This window comes from Macrobrachium nipponense, chromosome 9 (genome assembly GCF_015104395.2).
Source record: "Macrobrachium nipponense isolate FS-2020 chromosome 9, ASM1510439v2, whole genome shotgun sequence".
Taxonomy (NCBI): Eukaryota; Metazoa; Arthropoda; class Malacostraca; order Decapoda; family Palaemonidae; genus Macrobrachium; species Macrobrachium nipponense.
In genome coordinates, this window is record NC_061110.1 from 92171484 (window position 1) to 92190585 (window position 19102).

Here is a 19102-nt window from a genome sequence, read left to right on the forward strand (position 1 = left end):
TGAATATGAACAAACAGTCGCAGTTTATGTAGGAGTATGAGTTCCTAAGTGCTATTTGGACTCAGTCATTGAAACTAGGTAACAGGGTAGTTAACTGGTGTTAAGGAGAGTGAGTGGAGAACACACCTCACCCCCTTGGCATTGCCAAGCATTTTTTCCGGGGCACTAGCTACAATCCACTGACCTTACCCAATTTGATTACAAAATTATTTAAAAAGCTGAATTGTATTAATCATGCATGTTGCTAGGAATTAGTTAAAGGCATTTGTGGTTCTCTATTTGTTGTATTTTGTTCTCAACAATTGTAAGTCAACTCTGAAGTGACTTGGCTTCTGGCCTTTGGTACCAAGTCCAGTGATGGCAAATGTTGCTCCTCCATACTTAGCATTTGGATCATCTGGAGAAACACCAGTTCTAGAAGAAGTTGCATAGAGAATGTCGTAATTTGGTCCTCCCCAGCACACTGAAGTCATATTTTGTGCTGGCATTTCAATAGTTTGGATAATTTTCCCTGCTCTTGGATCAATGCAGATTACCTGTGTAATAAAGTTATAGTATTAATATGGACTCTATGCAAAAGATGTTTGCATCCAATTTACAGTAAATGAAATCAGAGGCAGTGTGGCTGAATTGCGAGAAATGCTGATTTTATATTTAATTCTACTGAATGTTTACTGACTTGAAGGCAGGTCTTCCTCCCCTGCCGTCAGTATGATCTCCTCATTTCAAGTTCAACAGCCAGTTCCAGGTTGTGTTGAAAGTAAATCCCATATGTAAAGACCTCAGGTTTATGTGAGGAAAAATACATAATACCTATATCAGCTGAACGTTCAAAATGGCTCACATTTCCAGTAGGATACCAGTGGTGGTAGAGAGATGAAAATAAGCTCACCTAGGAAGGAAAGGAGCAACTACCCTATTGCTAGAAAGTTATTCTTTAGTTATGAGATGAATTCAAGTGTGCAAAGTCAGAATAGAGGTTCAGAATAAGTATTTCTAGTAAAGTGAAGGTTTAAATGCAAGGAAACTGTTTTCCTGTGTCTTAGAATCTGTTCCTATACAAACACTAATGTTTTACATATCAATGAAGTATAAAAAGAAGTAGTAAGGCAATCTACTACTTCATATATGCAATGATGGGAATAATATGGTTGGAGCACCAAGAATTAAATCTTACAAATGACTTAAAGGAAATAAGGTGATCAGCATAAGCAGGTTTTTCACATTTGCAATATGCAGGAAGGGTACTCAATTCATATTGATAAGAGGTTATTGGTAAATCTATTGGACCCATACAGACCCATTAACCAGTACCTGAAGAGTTACCTCAGCAGGCTGAAAAGTGTCAGTGAGTTTTACTAACTTTCCCTTGGCCTACCAACTTTCATACTTAGGTTCCAACTAATTTTCTGACCTTTGGCCTCCCCCCCCCCCCTGACAGGGAAAGTACGTAGATGAGTCTTTTAACTAAATCTGTTACACTTGGTTTTAGAAAGAATAGCCAAGACCAGTGAAGATTCTTTCATACAACCCACTGATGATTCTAGCAATTTTTTTATAAAGTAATTTTTGTTATTTGCATATAATTCCCTGTACAAGGCTCGGTAATCATATACTACCCAGCTATGAGTATTTAGGATTTACACTACACAGACCATTGGCTATGAACAAAAATAAAAAACAAAAATCATAATTTCAGAACAAGAGTGCAGGATTGTTTCAAGTATGTACAGAAGAATGAATCATTATCAGCATGCAATGAAATGAGAATAACATAAAAGTAGAGGAAAACTAAGACTGCTTTATTAATATCATTAATGTTCATGTGTAGCCAGAAGCACAATTTTGGCAAGGAACTCCAAATACAATTCATATTTACATGGTAGTTCAGTTTTGTTTAGCTTTATCAATTTTTATATTTTTGTAAAGCTCATTGCCAGGTGAAATGTATCAATACTGCAGACTTGCTAAATAAGATAGTTACAATGGAAAACAGTTGGTAAATAAAATAATATGAAATACCCATTTATTTTTTAAATTGTACATGATAATGAATAAAATGTTCATACTTTACTTATTTTTCATTTATGAGGGTTGATAAGCATTTAAATTATACCTCTTATTCATATTTTAAGAAGAATTGACTTTACCTTTTTCCCATAGAAATTTGCTACCCAGAGGTTTCCATCAACATCTATGCACATACCATCTGGAATGTCCTTAGCCAACCCTGATGACTTGTAATCCAAAACTTTGCGTCGATTTCCTATCGAGAGCGGAAATTGAAATCTTAATATTTTACATAACATAACATAATATATGTACTCTTTCAGAGTACTGTAAGTATACACAGTTTGCGGACTCTAACCAAGTTTTCATTTCATCCACTACTGCATATAATTGGCAATGGACTTTACTACAGCTACATAGAGTGTGTTGTATATACATGTCAAATGTGTTATGAATTAATATAAATAAATATACACATACACAACAATTTCCCTTTTAATGCATCTTGAACACTTTTGTCATTATCAATTAATTTATGTAGAACTCTTGCGTAAAAAAAACCCAGCCATGACTCATGTTTTAAAATTACTATACTGTAATAAAGTACTTTTAACAGGGATGAATTTCAACACATGGAGGTCTAAAATTGGTTAAATCACCAAACTATGTACAGTGCTTAATATTTCTAGTCTTAAATGTAGTACGTAATACGGAACATCAAATATCACTGCTAGGCAGATATTTTCATAGATGAGGTATTTGACCTTCTGTAAAGGTAATTGCTTTATAGCAAAGAAAGATAAAGGAAAGGAAAACGCATCTTCAAGAAGTTCTGCAGCACGTAGGCATTCGCGCATGTGTTGGAGGTGCCTGTTCTCATGATGGTTCAAGAATCGGCAGGAGTTTTGTGGAACTTGACAGGCGCCGAAGTGTCGTGAGAAACGCCGCGACTTCTGATGCAATACTTCGTCGAGAAACTTCTAAATTATTACGGTAATCTCGGGAGTCTGTGACGCTCGCCGTAGGCCCCGCCCCCAGAATGCCGTATAAATAAGATGGACGAAGTAGGAGAAGGCAGATCATCAGTTAGTCACAGAAGAGATCATCAGTAAGAGCCACAGATCAGATTATCAGTGAGAGATCAGCAGCAGAGATCATCAGAGTGAGATAATAGAAGAAGAACGAAGGATCAGAGAGAAAAAGGTGCTCGTGAGTTTGATCGGATTCTAGTCAAGTCGTTGTCAGGAGTGGACGACCGAGGCATTTTGACGTAGAGCAAAACTTTAGAGAAGAAACGTTCTGCAAGAGGTTTAGAGAGGTTCCTGCCCTTTAAGTATCAAGAATAGACATTATTTTCTGCAATACGGAGTCAAGAAGACGTCTACAATTAGAGTTCTCCTTTTGTGAAGCCATCGTTTCGAGTTGCAAAACTGGTCGGCAAGTACTTTCATTACCTCACTGTTCCCCAAGTTCATGCAGTGTAAGATTTTACCTTTATGTAAATAGGAGACACCATTCTGGATTCATCTTTGTTAGTAAGCTTGTAAATAAACCTTTGTTGTGTTAGTGTTCTTTCTATATTCGTATTCCCTGTTTCAACTGTTGGTGTTGAATTTTTTTTGTTTATTTCATTTCGAACCTGAAGCTGACCTCTCTTGGTTTGTAACACCTTCAACATGGATTTCCTTTGTCTAAAGTGAATGCTATAAAACTGCTATGGAATTCCATTGTTTGGAGTTGAATTGCCATGTTCAGCTTCCACTTCTTCAAGGTAAGTGAACACTGTTGGGTATATTTGTTTTTCTAGAGTATTTTTGTTGTCCTTGTATGTTACTTGTCCAGTTGTGACATTTATTGCCTAACAAAACTTCATGTTACTGTATATGAGATTTCTCACTGGTTTCTTCAATTAAATTTTTTTGCTTTGTTATCCATAACTGACTGGTTCTTGGTCAGGCAGCCATTTGTGGAAACTTATTTAGAACCAGATAAATTCTTCAGAGCCAGAGCTGTGACCTTATATGTTGTGTCCTGTTTATCAAGTTGGGATGACTGTATGAACTTACCATAATTCGTACACAGAGACACTGCTGTTTCAATTTCTATTTAATTATTACTGCCTTTAAACTTTGGTTGTTTATTTGAGTACCATGCTTAACCCCCCCCTTCCTCCCATTTCTTCATACAGGCAGTCCCCGGGTTACGACGGGGGTTCCGTTATTGAGATGCGTTTTAACCCGAAAATCATCGTAAGCTGGAACATCATAAAATATCCTAAGAAAACCTTACTTTTAATGCTTTGGGTGCATTCAAAACTATGTAAACTGCATTCTTATTGCATTTTTCATAAAAAAACTTCAAATATTGATTGTTTTGCATTTTTGGTGTCATATTTCTTCTGCCAGATGAGCATTGTAGGCGTCGTAACCCTGGAAATAATTTTGATGAATATAATTGAAAAGCGCCTTAACCTTGGAATGTCGTAAGCCGAACCCGTCCTGACCCGGGGACTGCCTGTACTATGTTCAGTTGCCCTTCTGAAAAGAATGGCCATGCAAAGTATGAGAAATATTTTCATTGACTAGGCTAGTCTAGTTACTTTTTAACCAAGTTTGTGTCAAGTGAATACACAATAATAAAGCTTCCGTAGGGGAGTAGTGCATCAGTGCACCTCATTCGATGCAATGTAGGCATTACTTAAGGTTCTTTGCAGCGTCCCTTCAGCCTCTAGCTGCAACTACTTTCATTCCTTTTACTGTACCTCCCTTCATATTCTCTTTCTTTATCTTACTGACCACCCTCTCCTATCAATTGTTTCATAGTGCAACTGCAAGGTTTTCCTCCTGTTATGCCTTTCAAACCTTTTACTGTCTATTTCCGTTTTAGCGGTGAATGGCCTTAGTTGCCCCAGTGCTTGGCATAATGCCAAAAATCTATATAAATCAAATCAAAATCGCAATAACAAAGCAGCAACTTGAACAGCATCCGTGTGATATATACTAAAATGAAAATAGTTGAGTAGTATGTGATAGTAAAAAAAAAAAAAAAAAAAAAAAGATTGAGTCATAGCAGTATGTACGCAAACAGTAATTCCAAATAACTCTCCTGGCTCTGAAGAGATACACTTATCTTTCAAGTAAGTACTACCACTTCATTTATCTGTAACTAATGATAAAATGCTTGGCTTTCCCACCTAGATTATTAATAAGGGTATTAATAAAGCTGAGCACAATTAGATAACTGACTGGGGGTCAATGCAACTGCTAGTTGTCAGCCATACTGAAATACTAGACTTGCCTTTTCCACACCTAACCGAATATCTGTTACTCGAGTAAGCATTTTAGGTCTGGGGAATGATCTGAAATCCATAACACCGACTTGGTTTGGGCATAGGGTCTTTTAGAGGAATTGAGGAGTATGTGAACTCAACTGAATATCAGATATTTAAACCAGTTTACCATTCTCTCTAATGTCATGCTGCAATCATCATTTTGCTACTCTCACTTTTTGGAGCCTAATCTTCAAATGGATGAGGTCATTATATAGAAAATTAATGCAATTTAAAAAAAAAGAATGAAAATCTTGTGTATAAGAATATTTGATTTTAGAAATGCTGTGTAATTGTAACAATATGGTTTCAAGTTTTGAACCTTCAGTAAATTATACTTATAAGTATAAACTGTTTAGGATATTGCATTTTTAAGGTTAACATTCATAACTAAATTCACTGGTAGGGAAATGTAATACGTGACATGATTTTCCTTAATATTAAAACAGAACTTCTCTACCACAGTAAGGAATTAGACTAATCTTGGTCTCTAAATGAAATGTGTAGTACTTACCAATTTCACCTGTAGTTTCATTATAGTCAAAAGCATCCACAGAATATTCCAAGGAATCTATATAGTAGAATGTTTTCCTATCATGGGTCCAAGCTAATCCGTTGGAAATGGAAATCTGCAAGTTTTGAATCGAATGAACTTATAATTGGTATTATTCCTATCTTTTATTAAAATGTTCAATTTTCTTTTCTAAATGGAGAGTTACTGTACGACAAACAATCTGAATTGTTGCTAAGGAGACAGAATATTTCAAAAGTACGTGGATACACAGTAAAAATAAGATCTGTTAATATTAGGGAAATGTCAAACTGATAAGATAGACTGAAGGCTTATCGCTCACCAAATTTCTACGCTTGTTTCTCTTTGAAATGATGCTCCTACATTTTTCAGCATGCAATAAGATTGGTCTTAAGGCAACATAGGGAAATTATGCCTATTACATAAATATTTCTTTTTCTTGTCCTAAGATCACTCTTCTTCAGTATCTTATATTAACAGTACTTATTCATATATTTTTAGAACCAACCTTTTGTAAGCATTGTGAGATAGACAGTTTTGAATCCAGTGAGAACAGTGAACCTTTGTGTAAATCTGGTTGTCCTGGTACAGTTTCATAGCCCATTGTACCTGTGGATAACAGATGAGGTTAAAGACTTAAAAAAAGGGAAAACAGTTAAATAACTAAGTTAAAAAACTAACAGAAAAGCACTTATGCGATTATAATTGTCAATATGGTACAGATAAAAGTTTCCTTATACCCCTAGTCCACATTCAACAAATTTTTTTTTAGTATATTTTCTATTTTGAATGTTAACCACATTACACTTACCCGCCCAAAGCCTTCCACAGGGATCACACTTCCCATCGTTGAAGCGATTAGTAGGATTTCCTTCATCTACTGTCTGAAGGACAACCTTGGGATCCACGGTCTTGTCATCTACATCATTAGGGGACCACTCTACTACGGCTAACGAGCGACCCAGGCCAACAACCAGAAGGTTAGGGTCTCCCTCTAGTGGTACCACAAATCCAACCGACTTACCGGTTCCACAGTCATCTTTCAAACAAGATACGTATAGCAAAATTAGCCAAATTTCAACCTTGGAGTATTTTATAAGATTTCTGTTATTGTTTATTCCTTGTTAGACGAGTTGGTTACGTGCTCGACTACCAATCTCAGGGTTCGGGTTCGATTCCCCTCTCTGCCAACGCGGAATCAGAGTTAAATACTTCTGGTGATAGAAATTCATATTTCGATGTGTTTCGGATCCCACAATAAGCTGTAGGCCCCGTTGCTAAGTAACCAATAGGTTCCTAGCCACGTCAAAATATCTAACCCTTTAGGCCAGCCATAGGAGAGCTGTTAGTCAGCTCAGTGGTCTGGTTAAACTAAGATATACTTAACTTCTCTCTGTAATTGTTTTTACAAAATTATTAGGATGCAAATAAATCAGCACAATGTTAATATGCTTGTTATTGTGCTGCTTATCATTAATTAATTCAGTTGTTTGGATACTAAGTTTGCGTACGAATAATAATCTTGAAGATTTATTTGCATAAAGTCAGTAAAAGGATTCATTGAAAAAGAAGTCTGTCCATAATGTTAAAGTATATGATATAAAGAAATCAACATTTAATTTTTTTAGCATAGATATCGAAGAATAGTTACATTGAAAAGTATCAAATCCAATAAGAGTTGGACTGAAAACAAAGGAAATATAAATAAATAAAAAAATACGTCTCACTGATATGGAGTATCTGGTGTCTGCCACTTGCGGGGAAGTATCTATGAAGCTCACATGACATAATGTCAACGAACAATAAGCTTTGGTTGTTTTCTTCCCAATGGGGTCCTTCCCCGAGGTGCACCGGGTCCACGACTTGTCGTACACCTACCTTAGACATTTCAGCTACCCTGGGTGGTCAAAAACACGAAATGTATAAGAAAAGTAGTCACCCCTGTGGTTAGAAATACGAAATATATAAGAAATGTTGTCGAATGTAACACTGTACTGCTTAGTAAAAAAAAATATATATATATATCTACTGCCTGGATAGTCAGGTATCTTCTGAAAGTCATTCACCTAGGCTTATTTGACTAAAGGAAAAACTTGACAGTTTCTGTTGTCTGTCTGTGCATCAAAACCCCCAAAATTTTGCTATTTATCGAACACTCCAACACCGGGAACACCCAGCAGAATACTGACTACTGAATACTGATGAAAGGCGATGAGTGAACCGGCCTGGGCCTGGCGCTGACACCATCACCGGAGGCTGTTGGTAACAAGTGTTCATATTGCCAACTCGCGTTACAGATACGGTCCTGTACCACAAGATAACAGAATATTATTTAATATATATTACAACCGTTCGCGATGGCACTCACATATTTTTTGGTAAAGTGTTTCACTTAATGTCCTTCGTAGACATAAACATATATACAAGCTTACAGAGTTACGCGTCTGAGAGCCAATTACTTGGTGGACATGAGTAAGGGCAGGTTGTAACATCATTGTCAAAGCTAACTAATTCATCCTTTTAGTTATTATTTATTCAATAATGCAATACGTACAAGTCAGGTGAGAGAGAGAGAGAGAGAGAGAGAGAGAGAGAGAGAGAGAGAGAGAGAGTGATATATATATATATATATATATATATATATATATATATATATATATATATAGAGAGAGAGAGAGAGAGGAGAGAGAGAGAGAGAGAGAGAGAGAGAGAGAGAGAGAGAGAGAGAGAGAGAGAGAGAGAGAGAGAGAGAGAGAGAGAGAGAGAGAGAGAGAGAGAGGAGTCGTTGTAAAGATAACATCTATGCGCTATTACTACTATTGCTCGCTCGCATGTTCGACTACCATCTAACTGCATGTTGTTTGTTGTCAACTTGTCTACTCGTTTAGACATTTTGCAGGTAAGCAGATGATGAATGAATTGTTCCTGTGTTTATTCAGTGTTTTAGCCAGGTTTTGACGTAGTACTATAACTTTGATATAGGTAAGTGAGTTTAACCGGAACTAGGCTAGACTGTATCCAAGTACCTAGTACTACCTAGGTAGATACCTACCTATCCCTAGGGTAAAGAACTGACTGGACTGTCCAACTCACTGACTACCGCGTTTGTGGCCACCCTCCGAAAAAGTACCTGGGTAGTTTACAGATCCACAGACAGATCCTACACTTCCAAAACCATTACCCCAAATAATAAAATGCATATACTACTATAGGGGGAAAAACCAGCGACTACCAACCCTTATCACGATTTTCAGGTCTTAGTATTCACTCGATATTTAAATGGTGAAACAAGAATACAATTAGGCTACAACTCCAAGCATACCATTCAAAAGATTGAAGTTTCGTCAACATAATGTGATATATGAAGCCCCATACGAACTAAAATAAGTAGGGTAGATCACCACGGCAGGCCAACCAGGCCACCTACATTCAACGTTTGCCACCCTCCAAAAAAGTACATTATAACGCGTCCTGACACCCGAGATGGGCATCAGTCGCGACTTGTTGTTGGTGAGAAACGGAGCTAAAGACCTCTACTCTCCTTTCGAAGTAAGTATTTTCTTCAAAATTAGAAATTAAGGCCAAATTTTAAGTTGTTCCGATACGTAATACAAACCCTCGGTCCTTTAACAATAGGAAGGTAACTAGCGGCAGCTGGGACGGTCGTAAGCTTCGAACAAGGGGCGAGAAACGGTAGTTAACTGCTTGTCCGATCGTGCGCGCGCCCAGCGCGCCCGAGAGGTGAAGAATCACTTTTGCTTTCGGCCGCGGGTGTGAAGGACGTGTTCGTCATCGCTCTCTGCCCGCTTCATCGTCGTATGCTTTGTTTATATTGTGTTTTCTACTAATGGTTTGGTTTGAATCCTTGAAAATGAAACTGTAAGTACACTGTTTTCATTTTCATTACTTAATTATGAATCAACATGGAGCTATCGCCGTAGAGACGGCGATTTCCGCTCTTTTCATGAATTGAACCCTTGAATTATGTCTCGGTGCCGAGGGCGGCGCACTCGCGCCGAGTCATGTTATTTTGGGCGAAAGTGTGTAATTGAAAGATGTAAGTACTCTTTTTCATTATATTTTTGCCCTGTGCGTTCGTTGCCGAGAGCTTGATTGCGCTCGGCAAGAGCCTCTTATTTTGTATGAATAGAATGCAATGAAAGTGGATTCGCAATGCAGTTTTCTTTTCATTTTCATTTATTAATTGCATCAAATTTAATTTTGGATCAATTTCCGCTCTTACCCGGGAATTAATCTTTACGATTTATTGCTGTGAAAGTGAAAATAGCAAGTGCAGTATTGTTCATTTTCATATATATTTATGATAGCATCATATTTTTATGGATCAAGTTTCCGCTCTTACCGGGAATTGATTTTTCCCTCTTTAAGTTCTATGAAGTGAATCGCAAGTGCAGTATTCTGTTTCATTTTCATATTACTTTTCACTGCTGTGCGGGGGTAGGGGAAGCGAAGGTCTGCCAGGAAGTCGTCGGAAAGCTCTCCCGCGACTCCCTTGGTATCCGATTCTTCGTCTTCTTTCCTGCCCCCCCCGCTCAGCTTCCTCGTATTTTTGTTTTTGGGGTCTTCCCTTCCGTTCGTGGGGGCATGTCTCCCCCCCCCGTGCGTGAGGGAACCCCTCTTACTAATCTGTCTATGCTACCGCAGTGCTACAGCCGTGGGAGACGACCTTGGACAGGTATGGACCACTGCGGCTGCAGGGCGTGCCTAGCATCCACGATCTGCTGCAGAGTCTAGCGAGGTCTGGGGCGGTGACCTTGGAGTGGTCTCCACTACAACCTTCCCGGCCGCTTATGCTGCTTCCCCCCGCTGGTCTACACTCCCCATGCTGTGTCGGTGACGCCGTCTGCCGCTTCTAGGGCCGGTCGCCGCCGTACCGAGGAGGGGTATGCCGCCGCCGCCTGTGTTTTCTTCGTGTTGCCTGCCCCAGACTTCCGCTGTTCCAGCAGCTCGCCCTGGACCGGCCGCCAGTACCACGCTGGCTGCCGATGATTCTACGAGGCGATGGCTGGGCCTGCCGTACCTGTCGCTGATGTGGTTCCCGCTACTGGCTTGGCTGTCCCTTCTGTGTTTACCGCTGCCGCTGTTCCTGCCGCTCCTGAGCTGGTTGCTGTTCCTGTCGCTCCTGGTTCCTGCGCCTGTCCATGCTGGTCCTGCCCATGGTGTGTCTTCCCCAGTCCCAGGTCCTTCCGGACAGGTGCAGTCGGGCCGTGTTGCTTCGGCAATAGGCCCGACTCCGGCCTGGATGGAGGACCTGACGACTGTCCTGCGTGAGCTGACGAAGAAGAGGAAGGTGTCATCTTCGTCTGTTGCTGCCTCTTCCCTTCGACTTCTAAGGCCCATAAGCCGAAGAAGAAGAAGGCTGCCTCCCCCCCCTAAGAAGTCTCCTTCGGGAACTTCTAAGGGCCCGTCCCACCTCGGTGGGACGGGGGGTCCTTCTGCTGGTCCTCCTGCTCCTTCGGAGCGGGGCCCGTCTCCCCTTCCGTAAGGAAGAGATAGACGGGGACCAGAGGAGTATCGGTTAGCTCTGGTACTTCCTCGCCTGGTGCTAGCGGCGATGCCGCTACGCCAGGTTCCGGCTCGGTCTCTCTCTCGTTCGCGGGAGATCCCGAGTGTACGCTCCTCCCTCGGGAGACCGTGCAGCCAAAGTTTCGGCGCCAGAGTTCGCTCGGCGCCAAGACCACGGCACGGAGCAGAAGGCCTGGCGAGAACCCGCTCAGGTGACTCTCGCCAGGACCAGCGGCCGCTCTCGCAGCGACCAGCTGGTAACCGGGTTTTGTTTATTCCCCCTAAGAAGACTCCTTCGGGAACTTCGAAGGGCTCGTCACATTCCGGTGTGACGGGGGGGTTCTTCTGCTGGTCCTCCTGTTCCTTCGGGAACGGGGCCCGTCTCCCCTTCTGAGAAGAAGAAGAAGACGGGGACCAAGGGTGCTGGCTACCGCTGGTACACCCTCGCCTGGTCTTGGCAGCTCTGCTGCTAAGCCAGGTACCGGCTCGGTTTCTCGTCCGCGGAGAAGTTCCGAGTGTACGATCTCCTTCGGGTGACCGTGCAGCCAAAGTTAAGACGCCTGAGTTCGCTCAGCGTCATGACCGAGGCACGGAGCAGAAGACTGTCGAGAGCCGCTCAGGTGACTCTCGCCAGGCCAGCGGCCGCTCTCGCAGCGACAGCCGGTACCTCGGGTGGACGCTGACGGTCTCTGACCGGCCACGGGTTGAGGCTGGGAAGAGGTCCCCCAGGTCCCCTCGACCGACGGTACCAGCCTCGGCTGGTACCAGCGGTTTGACGTGCCGCGAGGACGCTCACCGGTCTCACGGCGAAAGCGAGCTCTGCAGGTCACCTGACCGCCGCTCCCACAGGGACCGGGCGGATACGGTGACCAGCAGCAGCTCGTCTGACGCACGGGACCGGGGTCTACGTGCTCAGTCGAGCCGCTCGCCACAGGTGAGCGGCACGGCCAGGCCTGCAGATCGATCCCCACCGCGGGTTGGTGATCGGCTGCAGCCCCCCACGTACGCTGGTCCTGACAGCGAGCGGGGGGGGAGCGTCAGGTCTGTCTCTCCACTACCTTCAACTTCCTCGGGCTACACCGGGAAGAGCGAGGTAGCTAGGAGTGATCGTGAGAGGTGCGCCGCTCACGATCCCAGTCACGAGCCGCACGTGCCACGTATGGTCTTAGGACCAACCAGGACGTACGCGCAAGTGATTGGAGGCGACCGTCAGGGGAGGGGAGAGGGGGGGGTAGCGTCAGTTCTGTCTCTCCGATACCTTCAACTTCCTCGGCATACGCCAGGAAGAGCTAGGTATATAGGAGTGATCGTGAGAGATGCGCCGCTCACGATCCCGTCACGACGCCGCACGTGCCAGGTTGGTCTTAGGACCAACCAGGACGTACGCGCAAGTGATTGGAGGCAACCGTCAGGGATCTGTTGCTGGTCCTTCTTCTGAAGGAGGAGGGTCCTGGGAGCTGCTCTTGTTGGAGGGACTGGACGGTCCTACTCCTCAAGACGCTGTAACTTCCGAGATTCAGAGTAACTTTACCCAGGTTATTGCACTGATTCGTCAGCACAACGACCGGGGGGAAGGATCGCCGCTCCCACCAGCAGAGCCCATGTCTCTGCTCGAGTCGTTTTGGGGCCCGAGAGGGAACCCAAACCGACGGTGGGTATGCCGCGATCGGAGCTTACCGATTCTGTCTTGAACCAGTCTCTCTCGTCTCCGGACAAGAAGGCTCTCTCAGTTCTGGCCGGTCGATCAAGCTACTTCCACCTCCTATACTGCGACAGCGGCGTTTCTACGTGTCTTCGGACACCGTATTTAAATACTCCTTCGGTCCTCCTGAGAGGTTTCGACCTCGACGAGGACTGGAATGAGTCGGAGGACGGTATCGGCTCTCTCCTGTCAGGTGTCGATCAGCCCCACCCAGACGACGTTCACAGTGGCGGCAGACCCTTACCTACAGTGAGAGTTCGTAACCCTCCTCGGGGGAAAAACGTTTTCTCCTGACGATACGTTTTCCCAGACTCTGAGAGGCCATCGCCGCAAGGCGATGGCTGCTCCTACTCTTCTCCAACTGCTAGTTCCACTGGGAAGGCGAGCGAGTATCCAATTCCTCCCCCATTCCCTCTCTCCTTACGGCTACGAGGGAAAGGGGAAGGATCCTACAGAGATTTCTCTGTAGGATCCCACGTTGGGGACTGCGCTACCAGGGGGGACCTTCGGGTCCTACCTGACGTAAGCCCCGGTCGTTGAGGAGGGATCCTGCCCCATTCTCGATTTCTACGGGAATCGAGAGGACCACCAGCCGATATCGTTTGACGAATTCGGTGGGGGTTTCGCAGACTGCTTAGAATTCTACGGAATTTCTAGCGCATTCTGAGTGTTTAGAGTTTCTTACGATCTCCAAACACTTAGGCGAGACCACGGTCCAAAGTGAGCGAGACGAGAATCCCCGATATGTTACACGATAATCGGGAACCTCGCCTATGCTCGAATTCCTGGAATTTCTAGCATTAGGAAGAAGACTGCTGCTGAAAGAAGACTATCTCACAGTAGGCGACCAACCTGGAATAGAGAAGAACGGACGGGAATATCCAGTTTGGCTGGAACTATCGTCTTAGTATTCTGTTCACCATTGAAGCTTTCCTTCGAGGAAGACTTCTCCTTCACTCTCTTTAATAGAGAACGAAGGTGGTCGATCTCCAATCCTTATTTTGTTTTCTTGAAGGAAAGAATTTAGGATGGAGATCGTTGTTCAGAATCCTACAAATATACTACGTATATTAACCTCGCGACATGATTCTGCTAAGCAGTTGAATGGTCCGAGGGGTAGGCGCATATCCTGGTTATTCTACGGATTGCGACTTAGACGAAAGTATTCTAATTGAACTGCAACCCGGGTTGCCTGCAACCTCCCAGGAGTTTCCAGTTTCAATTTTATATACTTATGGTGTTGTCACAACAACACCATTTTAGCTTTTATATTACGAAATTCGTTTCGCTTAAATATAATTGCTCCGAGCATATCTTTTTTATGCTCGGTGGTTCTTAGCCGAACGCATTCCTTCGTGAAAGGATTACTTGGCAACTCAGGATGACGAGTCAGCGACAAGCTACTGCGTATTGAATTGCCCGAGGCATTTCAGTATCAGCTGCCGCTTTGAGATAGACGGTTGTTTATGTCTTTCTCACCTGCTTTGATTGAATAACAACCGTATCTCTGCCCAACAATCACGGACTTAAGTCTCTGATTAACGGGGATTCTCGCATACATGAATGACCATCTACTGCTGAGAAACGCTAGTATTCATCGTCTTCGGTATTGCGAGAATTTTAAACAGAGATATCTATTCGACTCTCATCTTTCTGGTTTTACCGCACGGTAACAGAATTCTGTAATAGTCTCTTGCTGCATCGTAATCCCGATAATGCGAATGATTTTTGCGGAATCTGAGTTTGTCCTCAAAATATCTTGTATTCGGAGGTGTACAATTGTTCATTGTTCACCCCGGATTAGCAGATGTATTGAAAGACATCGCCTACTCCCACACCTGCCAGCTCTACTTCCAAACGTTCAGCCCATGAGAAGCAGTTCTTCAAGCGGCTCTCCCCTGTGTTTCATTACTGAAGAACGCCCCGCTTTCATTGCACAAACGGACAGCAATGAAATGGCGGTTAGCGTTTTCAGTCATGTGTAAGCACAGGTTTAGAATCTTGAGATTCCTTCTCTCGATTCAGCTGGAAGACGTAGGTTGCATTCATTGCCTACCTTCGTCTTCAACGTCACATAGTGTTGTTTCTCCTTAAGCTGAGATTCAACATCTATGAGATTTTCTTGCCATCAGGGACCTCGGTCTTTTGAAGGCAATTGACTTTCGCCTTTTGAGCTTATGCATTAAGAGAATCATCGCCGCGCCGACCGGCATCGGTGACTAACAACAAATATTTTATTTGTTTGGTCTCTCAGCATAACTCTTTCTTAAGGGCGAAGGTCACGTGACTTACAACCGGATTGCTTGGACAACTTGCCTCTACTGATTCCGAACCAGTCAGTCGGCAGCTGTCAGAGCATCCGAGTCAGTTACGAACTATGCTGCGGACTTAGTTCGGTTGTTCCAGAGCAATCATTACTTCGTCTTAATAGCTTGTCAGTATGAGTACTGTACATAACCAAAGTCGAGAAGAGGGATAGGTCATACGACTATTCCCTTCTTTTCGTCTTAGGTAACTGCATGACTTCTCTTGAGAAGTCAAGCACAAAGGGATGGGGATTTGTGACGCTCGATTTCGTACCGATCTTCGTAGCGAAGACTCAGAACCCTTCGGTAAACTGACGATTGGTTCGAGTCCTTCACAATACCCTCCCTAATGGACGTTCACCGCCTCCGATACGAAGGCTATGCTGCTTTGTCCTGTGAAGGTGCGACGGAGCTGTCTGAAGAAACTCGACACCCAGGATGAGTGTGGACGCCTCTTCATCATTCTCTCGCGTTCCGCAAGAACTTCTCCGTGGCGCAGGTAATGAAGGCAGGCGCCTGGTCCAACCGGACCGCATGCACCTCCTTCTACCTTCAGGATATTGCCCACAGTTCCTTGGATCTTTTTCCTTGGGAACCGTGGTGGTTGCCTCAACACGTTGTGTAGTTAACCCAGACCCTCGCAGGCTGAACAGCATCGAGTCCTGTGTGACCGTAAGAATGGATGAGGAATGAGAGTGTGACTGGCTCCTCTTCCCATCTTTTTCTTCCCTCTACCTTTGGGTAGAGGGACACGGTCGTCACCATGCTGGTAAGACGAGATGCAGGTGAGCTACTCAATAGAGCACCATCCTATCCCTTTCAGTAGGGATAGGAGTAAATATCCACCACTTCCTCCAACAAGGGGGAGGAAGTGGATGCCAAATTGAGACAAACCCATCATTTTATGATTGTCTCTTGCAAACAGGAACAAGTTCTTGCTTGCTGGTACGAAGAGATAGCTTGCCTCTCTCTTAGTACTTGGCCCAGAGGTCTGACCATTGATCCTGCGGTGCACACCCCGATCAATCGGACAGAGGTTTGGATCCCTCCCTTGCTCTTACGACCAGGGAGGCACTCCAGGGTTGGACGAACACCAGTCTGTTCACCAAAAAGACTCAGATTCCTCCCACCAAGAAGTGAGTCTTCCTATTGTTAAAGGACCGAGGGTTTGTATTACGTATCGGAACAAATGACAATTTGTCGAAAATTGCATTTTTCCTAACTATACAAACCTGAGGTCCGTTACATATAGTCCCACCTCATGCCACCCCTCACTCTGCAACTTTTTGCATGGGCCTAAAGCAAAAGTGATTTCTTCACCTCTCGTGCGCGCGGGCGCGCGCACGATCGGACAAGCAGTTAACTACCGTTCTCCCCTTGTTCGAAGCTTACGACCGTCCCAGCTGCCGCTAGTTACCTTCCTATTGTTAAAGGACCTCAGGTTTGTATAGTTAGGAAAAATGCAATTTTCGACAAATTGTCATATTTAAACAGAGGGTACTGAAAATGGCGCCCACGGCAGTGGAAATCTCACCAAAACGCTTTAGAAATTTTTACTTACAACTAAAAATGTTTCGAAGATTGACGCCATCTCGAGTTTATGGAGTCGCTTGTGTCAACAAAACTTTCCAATTCCTGTGATAAATCCGCACACCACTTGTACCACAGACGCTGGAGCACTTTTATCACAACAATCGAAACACTATTTCTCACCAACAAACAAGCCAGGAGTAAACAGCTGTTTGGTAGAAGATGACGAGAAAGCGTGCTGTTTTAGCTAATTTTTAAATAAGTAGTAAAACATCAATTTGTTCCGATACGTAATACAAACAAACCCTCGGTCCTTTAACAATAGGAAGTAGCTAGCGGCAGCTGGAACGGTCGTAAGCTCGAACAAGGGGAGAACGGTAGTTAACTGCTTGTCCGATCGTCGCGCGCCGCGCGACTGGGAGGTAAACAAATCACTTTTGCTTTCGGCCTGTGTGGGAAGGACGTGTTCGTCATCGCTCTGCCCGCTTTGTCGTTTGCTTTGAGTTTGAGTATTTGCCTCTCTTTCTGTATAATCAGGAGTGACTGTAAGTACTTTTACAATTCTTTTATGATATTGCAATGAGTGAATTGGAAGAAATGGAGATATCGCCGCGCCCTCCAGTCGCCCGTAGAGTGGTCCCGCCCGGGCTGGAGGGGCGTAGATGTGGAGGTTTTAGGTCATTTGTTGACGTGGACCCCCCACGAGGTTTGTACTCGTTGTCGGGGGCGAGAGTGCTCCCGCAACGAGCCCTGTGTCACATGTATGAATTGGTCCGAGGCGCAGTGGGTGCTGTACGAGGGCAGGAAGAGACTTAGGCCGCCCAAGAAGTCATCGGAAAGTCCAGTGACTCCTTTGGTAACGGACACTTCGTCCTCTTTCCTGCCCCCCGGCCAGCCACCCCCACGTTTCGCGCCTTCCCCTGCGGGGGGGGTAGCGGAGTCCTTTTCCTCTCTCGATCCGTCGATGTGGATGAGGGCGCCCGCTACCCGGACGTACATCTGTACTCGGGGTCTTCCGTCCGCTCTGGGGGGGTGTTTCTCCCCCCAGGCGCGAGGAAGCCCCTCCACTAACCCGACTGTTGCTTCCGCAGGTGTGCCATCAGCGAAGGACGACTTGGGACAGGTGTGGGAGTCGCTGGGACTGCAGGGAGTGCCCGCATCCAGGGGTTGCTTCAACGGTTTGGCGGGGTCGGCAGTGGTCACTCATGGTGCGGTGACCACTACTACTACCACAGTGACGACACCAGCATATGATGGATGCCACCAGCATCTGGTGTATACGCCCCATATAATGTCGGTGACACCACGGCGGCTATACAAAACCCATTGCTGCGTGCCGAAAGCCCAAAGAGGACGGTGCCAACCACCACCTGGATTCTTTGCTTTGCCGACCCCGGACTTTCCGCTGCCCAAAGAGTACCCCCCGGACCCCCCCTGGACCACCTGCCGCCAGTGCCACGGATGACGGTGACTGCCGACAGGACGCTGGCTCTCCCGTGGTACCTGCCGTGCCTGCCGTACCTGTTGCCGTTCCAGCTACTCTTTCCTTTTCAGATCGGCATTCTCTTTCAGATGTTCCTGCCGTTCCTGCTGTTCCCGGACCTGTTCCTTTGTTCCTGCTGCTGGTGGTGCTGTCACAGTCTTCAGGTCTTCCGGACAGGTGCAGTCGGGCCCTGTTGCTTCGGCAACTGCCCCGGCTCCCTCCTGGATGGAAGACCTGACGTCTGTTCTGCGGAGCCTGGCGAAGAAGAAGAGAAGAGGAAGAAGGTGTCGTCGTCGTCTTATCGTCTTCATCGTCTTCTTCGTCGTCTGCTGCCTCTCCTTCCCCTTCGACTTCTAAGGCTAAACAGCCGAAGAAGAAGAAGGGTGCCTCCTCCCCCCTAAGAAGACTCCTTCGGGATCTTCTAAGGGCCCGGCTCGCACAGGAGCGAGCTGGGGAGCTCTTCTGCTGGTCCTCCCTGTCCTTCTGGAACGGGGCCCGTCGCTTCTTCTGCAAAGAAGAAGTCGACGGGGACCAGAGGTGCACCAGCCTCGGCTGGTGCGTCCTCACCTGGTGCTAACCGGTTCTGCCGCTAAACCAGGTTCCGTCTCGGCCGCTTCTCGTTCGCGAGAAGCACCGAGTGGACGCTCTTCCAAAAAAGAGGACCGTCCAGCCAAAGTTTTTGACG

The 19102-nt window shown here is 45.0% G+C and overlaps 2 protein-coding genes across 5 annotated transcripts in view; one reads left to right on the top strand and one right to left on the bottom strand.

Moving 5' to 3' along the window:
• Window positions 1-264: 264 nt before the first annotated feature.
• Window positions 265-8204, bottom strand: LOC135218408 (regucalcin-like). Of its 4 annotated transcripts, none has more exons than XM_064254709.1 (8): window positions 8060-8204; window positions 7598-7767; window positions 6682-6909; window positions 6379-6479; window positions 5853-5967; window positions 4482-4547; window positions 2151-2266; window positions 265-536 (listed from the first exon to the last, which is right to left on the bottom strand). In XM_064254709.1, the coding sequence occupies exons 2-8, from the start codon at window positions 7755-7757 to the stop codon at window positions 276-278; spliced, it is 1047 nt and encodes a 348-aa protein (XP_064110779.1). In that variant the 5' UTR covers window positions 7758-7767; window positions 8060-8204; the 3' UTR covers window positions 265-275. The 4 variants fall into 4 exon arrangements, with proteins under 4 accessions (XP_064110779.1, XP_064110778.1, XP_064110780.1 ...); XM_064254708.1 differs by having other exon boundaries at window positions 7937-8074; XM_064254710.1 differs by lacking the exon at window positions 8060-8204 and adding an exon at window positions 7900-8049.
• A 434-nt stretch (window positions 8205-8638) lies between these two features.
• Window positions 8639-19102, top strand: part of LOC135218562 (uncharacterized) — a 39154-nt gene continuing 28690 nt past the window's right edge. Inside the window, exon 1 of the mRNA XM_064254938.1 lies at window positions 8639-8769. The gene's annotated coding sequence lies outside the window, so the exon portion shown is untranslated. The remainder of the gene's footprint in view (window positions 8770-19102) is intronic.